This window comes from Zalophus californianus, chromosome 12 (assembly GCF_009762305.2).
Source record: "Zalophus californianus isolate mZalCal1 chromosome 12, mZalCal1.pri.v2, whole genome shotgun sequence".
NCBI classification, from domain to species: domain Eukaryota; kingdom Metazoa; phylum Chordata; class Mammalia; order Carnivora; family Otariidae; genus Zalophus; species Zalophus californianus.
Window position 1 is genome coordinate 77,783,034 of NC_045606.1, and position 19,278 is coordinate 77,802,311.

The window sequence follows — 19,278 nt, forward strand, 5'->3', positions numbered from 1 at the left end:
TAGGAAAAAAATTTCCTAAATTATAATAGTAGCTATGTTGAGTGGTTTTATCAGTAGCGAGTTTTTTCTCTATTCTCGATATTTTGGTAATGCAATTATTTGAATGTAGTAATTTAATTTTAAGTCCCATGAGGGTAGGAATTTTTCTGTATCAGTTCCTGATACGTAATAAGCATTCAGTAGATGTTTCTTAATTAATGAATAATTAACAAAATTATTATATATTATAAGATGTTAATTAAATACATAAAATCATATTGCCCCAAATCTTGACATGTTTATTACCAGTTTTGAAGGATGTTACAAAGAAGTAGAGCATGTAACCTCTGCTCTATTTTTCTTAGCAGAGTATGGTCAAGCACTTGATCTTTAGAGCCATGCTTTTTAGGGTCACTGCTGGCTCTTTATTTATTTTTTTTTTAAGATTTTATTTATTTGACAGAGAGAGACACAGCAAGAGAGGGAACACAAGCAGGGGGAGTGGGAGAGGGAGAAGCAGGCTTCCCATAGAGCAGGGAGCCCAATGCGGGGCTCGATACCAGTACCCTGAGATCATGACCTGAGCCGAAGGCAGACGCTTAAAGACTGAGCCGCCCAGGCACCCCACTATTGGCTCTTTAAAGTGGAACCTTCGGCAAATTATTTAAACTCTCCCTGATTCAGTTTCCTTATCTGTAAAATGGACTCTAATGGTATCTCTTCCTTCATTGTGTGAGGTTCTGTAAAAATCACATGTTTAGCACATGTAAAGTATTTGGAAGAGCATTATTGCTATTGTGCTTGTTGTTGTTGTTGTTATTACTAAGGGAAGTTTAGATCTCTAGCTAGTTGGCCAAGATGTTAGATTCAGTCCCTAATGCCAACAGTGGTTTCTGCCTAATGGAACAAAGACTATTTAAATCTGATGGAGAGACATTAAAATCTTGCATAAGACTCACAAAAGAAACATTAATCTTCAGACCATTTGTAAGATAAAGTCAAAATATCTGCTGTGGAACTCAAAGAGGAGAGTTTAAGATTCTGGGTTGCCACTCAGGGTGCAAACATCACATGGCTAAACCCCGTCAATGGGAATGGATTTCCCACCTTCCTTGCCACAGTGTGGGACAAGTTCTGGAGCCTGATGAAGCCTGGGATGATGCTTGCTTGCAGGGATAAGGAGATGGGACGAAAACAGCTGCCTGATAAGGAGTAGGAAGGGTTGAAAGTAAGAAGGTGGGGGACACTCCCAAGAGAAGATTTTCTTCTCCATCTTCTATTCCCTCTCTCTTTGCTCTGTTCCCTCACTACCAGCAGATGCCTTAGGAAAGCAGAGCTCTGGGGGGATGGCAATCTTAGGACACCAAACGGAACAGGGCAGGTGGACTGGTGGTCTCCTGCTTTTAGAATCATACAGCAGTCAAGGTCTTTGTTTTAGTTTATATTTGGGGCAATAAGATACATAGAGTGTATTTTGGAGAGTTACGAGTTCAGCGTCCAAATGAAGCCTTAAGTATTTTTTATTTATTTATTATTATTGTGCTATTATTTATTTATCAGATAAATGACTTTCTTAATGTACCTTTGATAGGAGAAAATGTAGTTGAAATTTGTGATTTTGATTTTCCAAAACACAGATGCAATTTTGTGTTTTTTCTTTAAAGTGGAAATTAATCTCACTAATGACTACCGTCTCAGTGGAGGAGTTTCAGAAGTGGTGTTCAAAGCAAGCAAGATAACTTTCCACTGGGGAAAATGCAATATGTCTTCTGAAGGATCGGAACATAGTTTAGAAGGACAAAAATTTCCACTTGAAGTAAGTCACTGGCTCTACTGGCTATTGTTTCATTTTCTAAATCATTGAGATTTTGGGTAGCATATAATTTGATTCATTTATAATCCAATTTTATAATTTATAGTTATATTTCATTTCTTGGTTAAGATCTTCCTTCCTCACTAGACTAAGCTCAGTAGCACCCATACTTGATTTTCCACTTCCTGGCAACCCAGAGTGCCACACTGTAGACGTCTGACCAGCTAATGCTGATGAGTAAAAGAATAGATGAAATTCCTTCCACAGCTCAGGAGGGGGAAAAAGGGGAAATTTCTTCAATTTACTGGAGAATCAAAGAAATGCAAAATGAAATGAGAAGATTTTTCGGCTTTAAAAATTGGTTTAAAAAGTATAATGATAATAAATAATGAGTATGCAGTGAAACAAACACTTTCATACATGTCTAGAGAGAGTATAAATTTTTAGTTTCCTTGTTTTTATCCAGAACTTTAAATGTTTCATTCCCAGTGCCCGCCATTTCCACTTGTAATAATGTAGTCTAAAAAACAAAGACATGCTCAAAAATGTATGTGCAGAGATTTATGTACAGTAATGAAAAGTTGAAAGAAAAGGAAATGATTAAATACCTTATGATGGAGGGGCTCTCGGCTGGCTCAGTCAGTAGACCGTGCAACTCTTGATCTTGGGGTTGTGAGATTACTGAAAAATAAAAATATATTTTAAAAATACATTATGATGGAATATTACAGATCTTGTAAAAACCATGTGTTTGAATAATTTATTTACACAAAAAGGTTCATCATAAGATATTAATGGGTTTTTCTTTTTTAAGATATTACTGCTTGTTAAAAGCAGAATATAAAACAGTATGTGCAGTATCAGTATTCTGATTTTGTAAAACATGAAAACTGATTAAGTAGTGAGTAAGGGCCCAGAATCTGAGTCAAATGGACTAGGTTTGAATACTTACTTCACCATTTAGGTGTTAGTTATCGACATGACATTATACAAATATTTAATTTACCTAAGCTTCCATGGCTCCCTTGTGAAATTGACAGAAGAGTAGTAGCACCTGCCTGATGAAGTTATTATGAGGATTAAATGAGAGAGGGAATTATTACTGTTGTAAAAAAATTTGAGGGAAACCAAGAAGACATGAATAGTGATTTTCCCTGGGTGATGGCATTTTAGGTACCTTTTCTCCTCTCCTTTAAAATTCCCATACTTTTAAAATCATTTATAATGAAACTGTATTACTTTTATAGTCAAAATAGTTATTGACAATAAAAATAAGATGAGTGAATTACCTGCTATAGGACTAAAAAATTTTAATGTGGATAAGCACATTCTAATTTATAGCTTGTAAATTTATGTTTTTCAATATATTAAATATGCTTAAAGAAAAGCGCATTTATCACATTTGGTTTGTCAAAGAAATAAAAGTCAATTCATTAAACATATAACATTGTCACTTCGGAGAGTTTAGCTCTGTCACAATACTACTTCTTTAGAGCAAAGAGGAAAATCAAGAAAAACCCTAACAACAAAAAAAGCCCTGAGCCAGCAAAATAAATGGTACAGAATCTGTGCACTAAACCTCAAATATTTTTCTTATTTAAAAAGCCTCTCAAGTTCTCTCAGAGGGATTGTTTGTTTGTTGCTTTTCTTTCTTTAAACCCTCTCCGTGTAATTGGGCAAGCGGGGAAACTCGCACATATCCTTGACTTGGTCTTTTTTTTTCTGGTCTCCTGCATCCTACAATGAGGTCTTAGTTCTGCCCCTAAATGATGTGGGAAGGCAGAAGGAAGTTCGAACCACCTTTGTCTCTTACTTAGATTGTTAAATATTCCCCAGCTGGTCTCCCCCTCTCTGGTTTTATTCTCCGCCATACCGCGCACCCTCTTCACCCCAGTGCTGCCACCTCCCCACCCCTGTTAGACGAAGCACATCCAGTGTTCTCTGTTGCTCTCAAGAGCAAAGGGCTGGGACTGCCTCGTGGGCTTCCTGGTGTGGCTCCTGCCTGTCCCTCCGGCTCCGTCTCTTCTCTGCCACGTGCTCAGCTGCAGTCACAGCCAATTACTTCCCACTTCCCACAGTTCTCCTTCTTTCTTGCCTACTGGCCCTTCCCAAGCCGGCCCCACTGACCTGAACATACATTCATCTTTTTGTCGGTCAGTTTGTAAGCTGCTCATCCTTCAGGGGTTACTTTAGCAATCCTTTCTCTGAAAAGGCTTTGCGATCACCCAAGGCCGGAGCCACTGCCATCCTCTGCCCCACACCTGCGGTTTCTCCGGTCATAGCCCTAACCAAGCATTAGTCTTCACAGAGGCGTTCTGCTCCTCCCTTAATTATTCTTCTAACTAGCTAAATTACCTGATTTCCAAGCTCATCACATGGGAAGCACCAAATTACAAGTGAGAGTAGGGGCTATTGTCAACAGACACATGGGCTGAAGTAGAAATTAACAAGGAATATAGCCTGGCAGCCGAAGAGAACACTTAGGATAAGGAACTTAAAATTCTTCTTGGTATTTTTTAGATAGAAGCAGAAAGTCCTTGAGAGTTTCACCATTAACAGCATGCAGTATGGGGCACCTGGGTGGTGCAGTCGGGTGAGCGCCTGACTTGGTTTTGGCTCTGGTCATGGTCTCCAGGTCATGGGATTGAGCCCTGAGTCAGGCTCCATGTTCAGTGCAGAGTCTGCTTGGGGCTCTCTCTCCCTCTCCCTCTGCCCCTCCAGCCTGCTCTCTCAAATAAATAAATAAATCTTGTCAAATAGAACGCAGTATGATAATGTCCAAAAAGGTAACTCAGACCATCAAGAAAGGCGTGTCCAATCAAAGAATGAAACCATATTTGAAAGAATGCCAGCAAAATAGTTAAAATAACATTTGATAACTTATTACATTAGATAATTGTCCTAGATGTGTCTAACTTTGTATTTCCTTCCTCACTGAAGGATGATAGTGATAGTAAATGCAGTTGTATATATGTGTAATTGATGATAAAATATTTTGAAACTAAGAATATAGAATTATGCAGTTTACAGAGTTTTTCAAACAGTATTTACTGAATTGGTAAATTATTTTATTGTCTCTTTGGTGACTTTTGTGATGTCTTTGTATATAATAAAGCTGTCGTTACATTTCATAGATGCAAATCTACTGCTTTGATGCGGACCGATTTTCAAGTTTTGAGGAAGCAGTAAAAGGAAAAGGAAAGTTAAGAGCTTTATCCATTTTATTTGAGGTAATCATTATACATAGATTTAATACTAACTTAATTCCTTCTTTAATCACATGATGTGACATATCAAAGCATACTTTTTCACAAATATAAGAGCTCACAAGTGTGATAATTGGTGATCATTTTCAAACAGAACAATCGGTTGGCTGGTAGGTTTAAAAGGGGACTCTTGCATTCATTAATTGGGTACGTCATTTCTTGCTGGAGCAAACCATTCGTGAGTGCACAGATTTGCTTATGTGTACATGCAAAGCATCATCAGGGTATAGAGCAGAGACTGAATCAACATTTTTAAAGTGTACTTTTCTCAGTGGAAAATTTCAAACGTAGCTGTTTTTTCGTTTGTTTTGTTTTTATCTTGTGAAAAAAAAGTATGCATTTGGAGGTTTTTACTTTTGGATACGTAAAATGGAATTCACTAATCTTTTCATTTTATCGAAGAGTTAATCCAATATTTTATCCCATTCTTAGAATGTCATTCTTCTTTAATAGGTTGGAATAGAAGAAAATTTGGATTACAAAGCAATTATTGATGGAGTCGAGCGTGTTAGTCGTTTTGGTAAGCTATTTGGAGAAATCTCTTTCTTCTAGATTTCTATTTTGGATGATTATGAATTTTTATAAAATTACAAAAATCAGTTGTTCCAAAAGGAGGAAGGAAAGACCCTTTCAAAGAGAACCCATCTTTTTATACAATTTATACATGTCTCACAAAAGAACTTTTTATCTGAAATTTATTTATATATGTCTCACTAAAGAACATTCTTTCTGAAATTTTTGTCAGGTAAAAATCATCAAATGTTAATATAAGTAGGAAGTTGAAGTTTTCTAATTTTATTCTTGAAAATAATCTAATTACATCATGCATTCAAAATGTATTTATTCTGGGGCACCTGGGTGGTTCAGTTGGTTAAGCGTCCGACTCTTGATTTTGGCTGAGGTTATGATTTCAGGTTTTGGGATGGAGCCCCAGGTTGGACTTCATGCTCAGCGAGGAGTCTACTTGGGGTTCTCTCTCTCTCTCTATCCCTCTGCCCCTCCCTTGCACTTGCAAACATGCACTTGTACTCGCACTCGCACTCTCTCTCTCAAATAAATAAATAGATCTTTAAAAAAATAAAATGTTTTTATCTCTTCTGTCTGCATTGTACATTTGTTAAAGACTCTAATTTATAATCTGAAACCAGTTAATTTTATAAAAAATCATATCTTAAAGTGAAAAGAGAATTATTACTCAAGTTAAAATTTATTTCCTGGTGGTTTCCCCAAAAGGCCCTTTGCTTTACCATTATAACAGGGTATTGGAAGGAGGCGAACACTTACATAGAAAAAAGATGCCATATGCTTTGATATTTTTCTGCCTGCTAGCTCATGGATCTTGTCATTTGTCACAGCGAATGCTTGTAACAAGATTGGCAGGAGACAGCAACCCTGTTATTATTGTTATTTTACTTTTAGTAGGCATCCACACACACGGTATTAATGCTGCCCTGAGTTATTAATAAAATAAGGATTATTCCTCTCTGGCAAGCTGCAAACTCTTGAAATCAGGAACAAAATTCATACAGATCCCTTTGGAAAGCAAAAGCCAGGCCTAGAATTGATTCATCTTTTCAATCACATGTGAGGACCTTAATTGACAGAACTTTTCAGAAGTCGGGAATTTGTGAACTCATGCAATGCTGCTTGTATTGGGTTTTTTTGAAAGGTGCAATCAACGCAAGATGAAGTTGTTATCTCCCTCCATCCACTAGATTGCAAAATTCAACACTGAATGCCATAAGCCACTCCTAATTTTTCCCTCATTTAGTCAGAAAGTGGATTCTATCAAGACTGAAAGAAGGCAGCTGGCTTGAATTCCTACACTGAAACTTGTGTAAAATATGAAGTCTGAATGTTCTGGGGCCTAGCATCAGCCTGTGGGGCCAACAAGAGTGGTGTTAACACTGACTTGTCGGTCCTGACTTGGGTCACTGTGGCATTTTGGCCATCATATGAGGGTCATATGAGCTTAAGAACCACTTTGCTCATGCTCTTTGGCTAAAGTTTACTTTTTTTTTTTTAAAGATTTTATTTATTTATTTGAGAGAGAGAGAGAATGAGAGATAGAAAGCACGAGAGGGAAGAGGATCAGAGGGAGAAGCAGACCCCCCGCTGAGCAGGGAGCCCGATGTGGGACTCGATCCCGGGACTCCAGGATCATGACCTGAGCCGAAGGCAGTCGCTTAACCAACTGAGCCACCCAGGCGCCCTAAAGTTTACTTTTTAACATTCACTGTCTGCAAGCCATTGAGGGAGGCGCTTCATCAGAGCACTTGCTGCCACATAATAACCTCCCTGAGAATCTGGATTGCCAACAACACGATTCTGCCTCTATCCCGGCTCTCCATTTGGAAGCAGAACTTACAGTGTCTCAGACTGCCTGGGAACACATCCTCATCTGCCCTCCATTACTGTTTTCTGTCTCCCTGTCCTGCTCCTTGGGCACCAACTTCTTCCCTCTTCTTTTACCAGAAAATAGAATAATTCTCCATGTGTATCAGCTCACCCAGTAGATACTTAATATTTCAATATATTCGGCAAGGACACCTGAGCTTTTACCGTTGGTAAGTAGTGGTAGAGCCAGGATCTAGCTCCTGGTCTGTCCACAGAGTTTGTTCTACCACACTGTGGAGACTTGTATTAGTGGTAAGTGTCAGTTTGATTTGAATGGTTATTAGATAGGATCCGTACAGACTAAATAAGTTAAGTCCTCCTAAAGGTAAATGTTTCTATTTTGACAGTTCTTAGACTAAATCTATTTCAGAGTCTAGAAAATCCCCTAGTGCCCAATAAACTGAAGCCTTCCCAGTGTTCGCCCTCAGCCATTGCTGGTGGGAACCGAGAGGACTGAAGGGAGGGCTTCTCTGTAGACAGATGCCGGAACTGCCGCGAAACTCCCGAGTCCCGCTGCACATTCTCCATATAATGTGAGTTGTTCAACAAACCACACTTAGAACCGTCATCAAGATTATAAAATCTATCTTATTCCAACGTGGGCTGATTGCTCATTTCCTGTGTTCCTCTCCAAAAGACAAACCCATTTCCCGTTCCTTCCCTCACTCCTGTCTTTTTTTCTTTCCCTTCCTTCCTCCATACCTGCTCTGTGTTAGGCACTTCCTACCCTTGGAGTGGAGAGAGAGGGGGTGAGCTTGCACCAATACAAAGATAGCGTATTAATATTCCACAAGCAGAGCCCACAAAAAAAGAGAACTTTTGGTTGAACTCTTTCAAGTTGCAAAGGAAGAGACACACCCCAGGTAACATCATCAGTGATTCTCAAATGGGATTTGTCATTAGAATGGTTTCTGGTGTTAATCTTAATCACAAATTCAGCCTAGGAATTTGCATCTTGAAAAATCCTCGCAGACCGTGTTGACATGGCACCATCTTAAATCTTACTGTCCTAAGTAGTAAGAGTTGGTTTTTTTAAAACATTTTTTAAATTTAAATTCGATTAATTAACCTATAATGTATTATTAGTTTCAGAGGTAGAGGTCAGTGACTCGTGTCAGTCTTATATGATACCCAGTGCTCATTACAATGCATGCCCTCCCCAGTGTCCATCACCCACTTACCCCATCCCGCCACCCCTCTCCCCTCCAGCAACCCTCAGTTTGTTCCTGTGATTAAGAGTCTCTTATGGTTTGTCTCCCTCTCTGGTTTCGTCTTGTTTTATTTTTTCCTCTCTTCCCCTATGCGCCTCTGTTTTGTTTCTTAAATTCCACAGTAAGAGTTGGTTTTAAGTATTTAGTGGCTCTTCCCTAGTGCTTGACCCTATTGTGGTCTTTGTCTTTATCTCCTTATCTCTCCCTACTCCTCTTCCCCCACCTGCTCTCAACCCCCCATAAAAGGGGAGCAGCAGATTGACTGGTTGGTCGCCAACACATGTTCAAATGAAGAGTGATTGAACGATCATAAATACAGCGGCTCGGAGTCAGCTGGGACGCTCACCTGTGTTCGCAGTAGTGCGGTGATTCAGATGAAGCAAATGTTTTTGCTAGACATATATTTCAAAAAATCACCTTATTCCAATTTTCTCAAAAGACAGTGGTCTAATTGAAAAGCTCTACTCTAATTGAAAAGTCTTGTGTTATCCAAGACAAAAATTTAGGACATGTATGTAAATAACATTTTAAAAATAAGGCACAGAACAGTTAGCATTTCAAGAAGATTCTTCATTTCACCATCCCTATTCAGATCTCACCTCTTTTCTTCCTTTTCTGGCCTTTAGCTTTCTTGGTGTCATTTCATTTCCCGCCTAATTTAGCAGTGAGTCAGTGTTTGGCTCCTTAATTAGTATTCATCACATCCACGTTTCCACAGAACATTTTTAAGATAAATTTCGTCCTCAGCAGAAAAAAGAAACAATGGTAGCCCACTGATGATTAAGAAGGAGGTTATTTAGGGGCGCCTGGGTGGCTCAGTCGTTAAGCGTCTGCCTTCGGCTCAGGTCATGATCCCAGGGTCCTGGGATCGAGCCCCACATCGGGCTCCCTGCTCAGGGGGGAAGTCTGCTTCTCCCTCTCCCACTCCCCCTGCTTGTGTTCCCTCTCTCTCTCGCCGTGTCTCTCTTTGTCAAATAAATAAATAAAATCTTTTTTTGAAAAAAGAAAGAAGTTATTTAATCACATTTTTCTGTTTTCCTCTAAAATCTTTATTATTCTGTTCACATTTAGATCCACATCTATTTAAAACTCGTTGTGCTTACCTTGTGAAGTAGGGAATCATGATTCACTTTTTTCGATAGGAAACCAATTGATATAGCACTGTTTACTGAAAAGGCCATCCATTCCAACTACATAGTAATTTTTCCTGTCCTAAATCAAGAGTATGGGTCTGGGTTCTCTATTCTTTTTCATTATTCTCTTTGTCTATCTTTGCATGAATATTTCACTATCATGATATCCATAGGTTTATATAATGGGTCTCTCTACCTGATAATGAAGGTTCTCAGTAACTTTGTTATTGCTCAAGATTACCTTTTCTTTTCATTTCCATTTAAATTTTAAAATCAGCACCTCAGTAAATACACACACACATACACACATGTGCAAAAGCCTCTGGGATTTTGATAAGATTTGTTGACTCCATAAATCAATTTGGGGACAGTCAACACCTTCACAATACTAAATCTTCCAAACCATGAACTTGGTATTTCCCATCATTTTAAGGTTTTATCTATTTCTTTCAAGAAAGTTTTGCAATTTTCAATATAGATGTTGTACATATCATTTATTAGATTTACTTGTATTTGATATTTTGTTGTTTTGAGTTATATTGCTTTAAATTTCATTTTCTCTTGCTTGATATTGGTACATAGAAATATAATTAATTTTGGTATATTGGTCTTATGAAGAGTGACTTTACTAAATACACTTATTAATTCTAAGCCTGTAAATTCTTTTCAGTATTTTACATACACAATCATGTATTTGCAAATTATGATGGTATCATTTCTTCATATCCAATCTTTATGACTTTTTTCTTTTTCTTACTTTATTGCACTGGCCCAGCCCTCCAGTTCAGTGTTAATTAGAAATGGTGATGGCAGGATTTTTTTTGTCTCATCCTTTATCTCTAGGGGGAAAGCTTGCCCAATAAGTCATTCTTAAATACAATGTTAATTACAGGCTTCTGAAGATAATCTTCACCAGAATAAGGTTTTCTTTTTGTTTTCTACAAACTGGCATTAAGTCTTCTAAAATGATTTCACTGTATCTATTAAGATGGTTATATGATTTCTGAATATCTTTTCTATGTAAAATAATCTCTCCAGCATCTTGCTAGTGTAAAGTTGAAACATGTAACCCTATGTAGTGATACATGTAAGGAAATTCAGAATATGTTGGTTTTATCACCATTTTTGAAATATACCTAGAATATTCTTAAAATTTCATTTCTTATTAAATTTATAACAAACCAAATGTCTCTGTTTTGTAGAAGCTTTGAACTGCTGAGTTCCAGTTTTGAGATTCCAACTGAGATATATTTTGTTACTTTGTAGGGAAACAAGCTGCATTAGATCCCTTCATATTGCTGAACCTTCTGCCAAACTCAACTGACAAGTATTACACTTACAATGGCTCATTGACGTCGCCTCCCTGCACAGACACTGTTGACTGGATTATTTTTAAAGATACGGTTAGCATCTCTGAAAGCCAGGTAATCTTGGAAATTCAAAAAGCAGTAATTTGAAGCAATTTAAAAATAATTATTTTCTAAGCTTTACTACTGAATATCTATTTTAAAGCATTTACAGACGCCTTTGAAGCAGATACGCTAAATTTTATGTTAAATGATCTTTTTTCCAGTTGGCTGTTTTTTGTGAAGTTCTTACAATGCAACAGTCTGGTTATGTCATGCTGATGGACTACTTACAAAATAATTTTCGAGAACAACAATACAAGTTCTCTAGGCAGGTGTTTTCCTCATATACTGGGAAGGAAGAGATTCATGCAGCAGGTGTGTATTGAAATATAATTTTTTACTACTTTTATAGATTCAATGTTATAGTAGGTAATTGTGGAATAATGGAAAATACACAAGATGAAGATTTTTAAAAATATTTGATGATTAGCTTTATAGCTTTAGATAAGCTATTTAACTTCTCTGAATCTCAGTTACTACATTTATAAAATAACATTTAAAAACAGCTGTTCTGGGGCCCCTGGGTGGCTCAGTCGGTTAAGCGTCTGCCTTTGGCTCAGGTCATGACTCTGGGGTCCTGGGATCAAGCCTCGCATTGTGGGATCGAGCCTCATATCGGGCTCCCTGCTTTTCTTTCTCCCTCAGCCCCTCCCCACCGCTCATGCTTTCTTTCTCACTCTGCTCTCTCTCTCAAATAAATAAAATCTTTAAAAAAAGTTAAAAAATAAAAATAAAAACAGCTGTTCTTGGGGTACCTGGGGGGCTCAGTCAGTTAAGTGTCCGACTCTTGATTTCGGCTCAGGTCATGATCTCAGGGTCGTGAGATTGAGCCCAATGTCAGGCTCTGCACTCAGCGTGGAGTCTGCTTGAGATCTTCTCTCTCTCTCTCTCTCTCTCTCAAAATAAATAAATAAAATCTTCTAAATAAATAAATAAATAAATAATAAAAATTGCTGTTCTTCCCCACACAAACAACCCCATTTTGCAGATGAGAAATACTGAGATTCAGTAAGGAAAGTGATTTTTTTTTAAACACACAGTAATAGATGGCAAAGCCACATATGCAAACTTCCAAATTCACTTTATGATGTTTGTGTTAAGAGCTCTGGGAAATGAATGAATAATGGGCTGAGGTGTACAGAGCATGGGGAGATCAATTCTGGTTGGGGTGGTCAAGAGCCTCTCTGATAGAACGACGTTTGAGTTGAGTCTTGGCGCATGATTGGGGTTTGAAAGTGCTCACCTTTTGTGTTGGCAGCTCTCAGTGGAGAGCATAGCACGCAGTAGGGATTGAAAGCAAATGCACTGAATTATAAATGAATAAAAAGGGAGTCTTTCCTCCAGTTTCCTTCTTTGGAGGAAAAGAAGTTTGTTAGGCCCAAGCAATGGAAGAACACCAGGGGCAAATCTTTGCAGTGCCCTCTGTGTATTTTGAAGTTGACCCACAGTCAGAAGCCTTTGAAAATGTCCGGAGGACACGATCAGGTGCATCTACTGACTTTTCCTTTTCAGTTTACACTGATAGTGGACTGGTTGATGAAAGAAATAGGTGAAGTGACCTTTGCTTTGAGGACTTAAAACATTTCCAAGTACATGGCCTTCTTTGATCTCAGCTGTACAATGAAGTTTTGGCCATCTCTAATAGTAATCTAATAATCATCTGCTTTTGAAGAGTAGCATTAAAACAGCATGTTTTTATTATTTTAATGTAATGTTTGTGAGAATTATTTATCCTTTAACAACAACAACAAAATAGAGCACAAGACAACAGTGATGAATAGCTACATTTAACATGACCATAAATTTCTAATTGAATTGCCCCAAAGTGAGGAAATTTCATTATATTTCTACCAGCAATACTAAATACTATAACATTCTGTCTGGTAAATAATAGACAATTGATTAGAAAAAAAAAAAAGCCAAAAACTACATTTAAGCATCTCCTTTTAGAAAATACAATAGATCAAATAACAAATGAAATAAATTCGATTTTTATTTGCTATGTACTTTTGTCAGTTGTATTTTATTAAAACCTTTCAGTGGCTTTCCATTGCCTTTAGAATAAAATCCAAACCATTCATCATTGCATGGTCCTGTTTAGCGCTTACTAGCCTTAGCATTTATTCTCTGCCATTAGCTTCCTTCTCTTGTCCTGACTGAACTCTTTGATGTCCCCTGAAGATGGAAGACCACGTTCTCCCACATTACCTATTACATACTATTTCCTTACCATGGCATATTCTTCCCTCTGTCTTCACTTGCTTGCCTCCTCCTCATTCTTCAAGACTCACACAGACTTTGCATCCACTGGGGAGCCATCTTTGAGTCTGTCTCCATCCTCATCAAGTCTGGCTGTGGCCAGGGCATGGGACTGTGCACTTGTGAAGGTGCCATGCCCACAGAGTACAAAATCAGTGATGCTCATCTGGAGTCGTGTCATGTCCTGTGCATCCAAAGTGCACAGCAGTTGCCACAGGATGACAATTGTCTGTTCACTTATTTGTCTCCCCCGCTGGACACTGAGACCCATGAGAGAAGTAACTAAGTCTTTACCTCCATTGCTGGGCTAACATAAAGCTCTCATTCACCAAATACTTCCTGAATGACAGAAAGAATCCATTTTCATATAATAAAAATATAGCAGGGGTGCCTGGGTGGCTCAGTCGGTAGGGCGTGCAACTCTTAATCTCAGGGACTTGAGTTCAAGGCCCAGGCTGGGCATGGAAACTACCTTTAAAAAAAAAAAATGGCATTGGCTTTTTTCACAAACTGGAACAATTGAATTCTTAGTTTTTCCATCATGAGTATTTGTATTCAACAAGTCTTTATTCATTTGCCATGGGCATATTCCTGTGATGGTTTTCTTCTTAATGGACACCATTATCCCCCTTCTACTTTCTGGTGAATTTGAGAATAAAAATTGAGGATTGCATTTATGTCCATGATTTAATCTTTATTAAATTGAATCTGAAAATAAGTTTTTATTACATGAACATTATTAAAAAGGCAGGAAACACAGATAAACTCACAGAAAAAATGAAAATTCCCTATAATGTCACCATCCAGAGATAACTGTTAGGAGGATTTTGGTGAATATCTTTCCAGGACTTTTTCTTAAATTAAAAATATATTCTTATATCTCACAAAAATGAGACTACAGTACATATATGTTTGTTGATTTTATTTTACTTGATGATACACATATATCATTAATGCACTATTCTTAATTTTGTGCAGTAATCCATTGTATAGTCATAACAGTTTACTAAACCACTTCCTCAATTTTGGATACTCAGGTTATATTTATATATTTTGATATTGTAGATATCTAACATCTTCATTTTGACCGAGAGAGGGGGGTGGCATGAAAATTGTCAGAATTCAGCTTTCAGGAAATGCATTGTGGAAAAATATATTTGCAAAACACATTGCAAATAATTGCAAAAACCATGTGAGGTCTGTATATCTATGTAAACTCCTTGAGGGTAGAGGTTAACCCTTATTCGTTTTTGTATTCATAGCGGGAACTCAATAAGTGTGAATGAATACATATTTTACCAGAACATCAGCCCTCCGTTTTTGAATTTTTATGTAGAGCTGCCATTTACTAGAGACATTTCTTTTTGGCATCGTGGAATAGACACAGAATTTAATAGAACTTTGAAGGAGTTAGTAAAAACTGTCTTTTAGATAATGAGAAACATGTGTGAATCACCATACAAACACAGCATGAGTGTAAAATCAGTGAAGTTCAACATTATCCCATACCTTCCAGGCACCAGATGCTTTCCTGCTGCCTTCTTAGCAAGACTCTCCCACTAAGAAGCAGGGACCTCCTGAAGCACAGTGGGGAAAAGCTTGGGCTTTGAAGTCCAGTATACTTCTGGTATCAAACCTTGCTGCCAGTACTTATTAGTTAAATAAAAATTGTCAAGTTACAAGGGCTCCTGGGTGGCTCAGTTGGTTAAGCATCCAACTCTTGATTTTGGCTCTGGTCTCGATCTCTGGGTCATGAGATTGGGCCCCACTTCGGGATCAGCACTCAGAGGGGAGTCTGCTTAAGACCTCTCCCTCTCCCACTGCCCCTCCCCCTGCTCACGTGTGCTCTCTCTCACTCTCTCTCTCTTCCAAGTAAATAAAGTCTTAAAAAATTGTCAAGTTACTTCACCTATAAAATTAGAGGTAAAAGGCCACCTTGTTGTGAGGTTTAAATGGGCTAAAGTTTGCAAAGCAGTACAGTCCCTTGAACATAATGTGTCCCAGACTTACAGCTGCTTTTAATATAATGTCTGTATCTACACACTCTTGTGGGTGTGTATGCACATACATATGGGAGCAAGCTATCACAAGTATGGGGTGCTATTCAAGTTTTCCATGTTTAAGGCTTTTATTTGTTGAATAAAATCATAAAAGCACTTCCAATCTCATTTGCTAGCATCGCAATTAGTCAATGCAAACTTTTTAATTTAATTTAGTTTATTTATTTATTTATTTGAAATAGAGTGAGAGAGAGAGAGAGAGAGTGAGCACAAGCAGAGCAGATGGGCAGAGGGAGAGGGAGAAGCAGGCTCCCTGCTCGGCGGGGAGCCCGACGTGGGGCTCGATCCCAGGACTGTGGGATCATGACCCTAGCTGAAGGCAGATGCTTAACGGACTGAAACACCCAGGTGCCGCCAATGAAAACTTTCTTTAAAAAAAAAACAATATAAAATGCTTTTCAAGGCAGGTTTGCATGAAAGAGTGTCCTATAGCCTAATATTGTATTTGAACTGTGAGGAATTTTCTGTACTTTCCTGAAAAATGTCATGATGAATTAAACATCAGTAGACTCACCTTCTTGAAGGTCAGTAGTTTTAAATAGCATTCATTAAGGTCACGTGTACGTAACACTGTGCACCAACTATAACGCAGAAAAGTGACCTGGAGATTATTTACTTCTTAGAAGGTTATATATTTTGTTGATGAAGTTACAATGTGTCCCTAGAAAAGATTGACTGAATTAGGTAGAATCTAAAAGATTCCTTTTGGCTACTTATCTGAAGTGAGTAATGCAGCCTTTAGAGGTACAAATCAGTGGCGGATCATTTCTAGTTACTATATTTAACATTTGTGGCAATGTTTACATGTAGTTTTATTAAGATCTGCTGCTCCCTGAGGGGAAATCACGACCTTAATATTGGTTGTCTTCTGGGTCTGTAAATCTTCAAGTTCTTCACAACAACGTCATCAAAACACCTGTCTCAATATATTTTTTTAAGATTTTATTTATTTATTCATTTGAGAGAGTGAGAATGAGAGAGAGAGAGCACATGAGAGGGGGGAGGGTCAGAGGGAGAAGCAGACTCCCCGCTGAGCAGGGAGCCAGATGCGGAACTCGATCCCGGGACTCCAGGATCATGACCTGAGCCGAAGTCAGTTGCCTAACCAACTGAGCCACCCAGGCGCCCCAGTCTCAATATTTTTTGAAGGGAGGCTCGTCAGCCTCGGAGGAGGATGTGATGGATTTATCAGTGTGTATCACAAAGTACTTTTGTCACAAGCTGTGTTAAACTGCACCAAACTTCAGCTCATTGGGAAATAACTGGGTAAAATCTAGTGACGTCTTAGGTAATTGTGACATTTTCTCTGCCACTCCCCAAGAATCACCATTTTGTCTTTTTATCTGTACCCACAGTTTTACCCCTAAGTCCATGGAGCTAAGGCTGGACCTTCTCCCTCAGGGTATCTGTCCTTCCAAGCCAGGCACATAGAACAGCAAACGTGGAAGGAGACTCAAATCTCCCTTGGCCACCTGCATCAACTTCTGTGCTTAGCTGAGAGACTTGTCACAGCCAGAGTTGTCATGCTCTCTTCATTTGTATTTCTCCGTCTTTGTTTATTTTCCTTTTTTCCCACTTTTTCCCTTTAACACCCAGTGCTTCACTCTTTGGTACTTGCTCTGCAGGTCATGCGCATTCCTCTGTGTGAGGCATTCACTCTTCATTTGAGAAAATACATGACTTTGTATCAGCGGCAACTTTGTGAAATCTTTACAATTTGAATTGGGAAATTGGGAAAAACGTGTAATTTTGAAAGCACAACCTAACTTGGTCTCGATGGCATATTTTCTACAAGTTTATTTGGCATTCTTATGTAAAGGGTCTGGGACATAGACCCTTTATATTTCATCGATTACTAAATTTAAAGTTTAGCAGCTATCATAGGAATGAGCTTCCTAAAGGCAAGAACAGCACCATCTTTTTTTTTCCTTTAAGATTTTATTTATTTATTTATTTATTTACTTAACAGAGCGAGAGAGCACAAGCAGGAGGGGGGTGGGGGAGCAGCAGAGGAAGAGGGAGAAGCTGGCTCCCCGCAGAGCAGGGAGCCCGACGTGCAGCTCGATCCCAGGACCCTGGGATCATGACCTGAGTCGAAGGCAGATGCTTAACCGACTGAGCCACCCAGGCGCCCCAAACAGCACCATCTTTATTTGTATGTCCAGAGTGCCTGGAACCAAGTAGATGAGAATTTAATGTTAAAAGTCGGTTTTGAAGTAAGAACACTTACAGCTCCCTTACAAAGGCAACTACATCCTCATTCTTTCTATGTGAGCAGACTTTGCATTTGTACTGAGGCACTTACTTGTAGTCTATGTGACTTGACATGGACCCCAGATTTGTCACAGTCTGGCTCATGGCCAAGGGCTTGCAGGAACTAGATTCTCCTTCTTGGCCAGTGTTCCTGAAAGAATCCGTAACTGTGACCCAGATCACATGTAGCTTGTGGAAAGGAATCGGGCATGGGATTCAGTCCTAAAGTAGGAAATGAGGCCTCAGTATGGTGCTGAACTCCCTATAATCAAGGAAATGATTTTTTTGTTACTATTTTATTATATCAGTTAGTATCTTGTATTTGGTGTCTGGGTAAATGTTGATCTGGAAAACCCTTCCTTGATTTTCAATCCAGATAATGTGCTTTATAGAGTATATATCCTTCTAATATGATAAGCAAATTTCAATAAATATAAGGAAAACCTGGAAAATTTAGTGCAAATTAATAACGTATTGCATGGTCATTACCCAGTTTTTTGTTTGAACACAAAGGAGTGTATATAGAATGAACTAGATTATTATTTTAAAAATCCATTCCTACCCTATAGAAGGGCAGCCCTTTGGCAAGATCATAAACAATATACAGAAGCACAGGTTTTTCTCTTGAACACACTCTAAAGTATATTATCTTTTCCCTGTAAAATCCCCTATTTCAGCTAGCATATAAAAGATAAAATTTAGCTCAGTTTTATAACATATTACTAAGCTATTGATTATCATTAAACAAAAGAAACATTTACAAAGTTCCTAATTAAAATGTAAGTCTAAACTATTAAACAAATTACCCATAAGCTCTTACAGATTTATAAAGCAGAAAGCAAAGGAATGAAAACTCGATGACAAGGAAATACAAGTTTCTTTTTAAAGTCCTACTTTATATTAATGCTGATTCTTAAAATTTGAAACATCTGCTGATTTCAACTATTAAGGCGAAATAAACAGACATGCAAACAAAGTAATTTTCTGCTAATTATGCAGCAGTCCTTTGGATATTTTTGCAGCTAATAATTTTATATTTTCTCAAGAGATTTTTGCTTTGTGTGCATGCATAAAACTTTAATGCATTTTAAGATAGCTTCATTTTGAGGGAGGAGAATAGTTCACTTTAAATCATTCCTATTCTCTAAAAAGAGGGATTGATTTTTGTAGGACAAAATCTACAAATGATATTGTCTGTAATTGCTTTCAACCTTCTAAAAATGACCTAGGGATTCATTAGAAGCAAGACTGAAGCAATCCGCTTCCTCCACGGATATAGTTCACGTGAGTAGCTAGCTCACTTTTGCGATGATCAATTATCTTCTGCCATCTGGTGGCCATTAAAGAAGTGTCGCTAGATAGAGTAAGGACGGACCTAAATCAGAATGCATTTTCTTATTCTGAATTCATGCTTTTTGATGAATTCATGTTTTTGGAGAATTATTCTCTTACTCCCAAAGGAACACCTCACCCTAAATCCTTAATAAACAAACAAACA

General features: G+C 38.1%; 1 protein-coding gene across 5 annotated transcripts in view; it reads left to right on the forward strand.

Moving 5' to 3' along the window:
* The window catches only part of PTPRZ1 (protein tyrosine phosphatase receptor type Z1), a 166,074-nt gene that overhangs the window by 85,516 nt on the left and 61,280 nt on the right, over positions 1-19,278 (forward strand). For all 5 annotated transcript variants that reach the window (XM_027574176.2, XM_027574175.2, XM_027574173.1 and 2 more), the window contains exons 4-8: positions 1,644-1,795; positions 4,927-5,022; positions 5,512-5,578; positions 11,066-11,223; positions 11,373-11,523. In XM_027574176.2, coding sequence (XP_027429977.1) covers positions 1,644-1,795; positions 4,927-5,022; positions 5,512-5,578; positions 11,066-11,223; positions 11,373-11,523 — 624 coding nt within the window. The remainder of the gene's footprint in view (positions 1-1,643; positions 1,796-4,926; positions 5,023-5,511; positions 5,579-11,065; positions 11,224-11,372; positions 11,524-19,278) is intronic.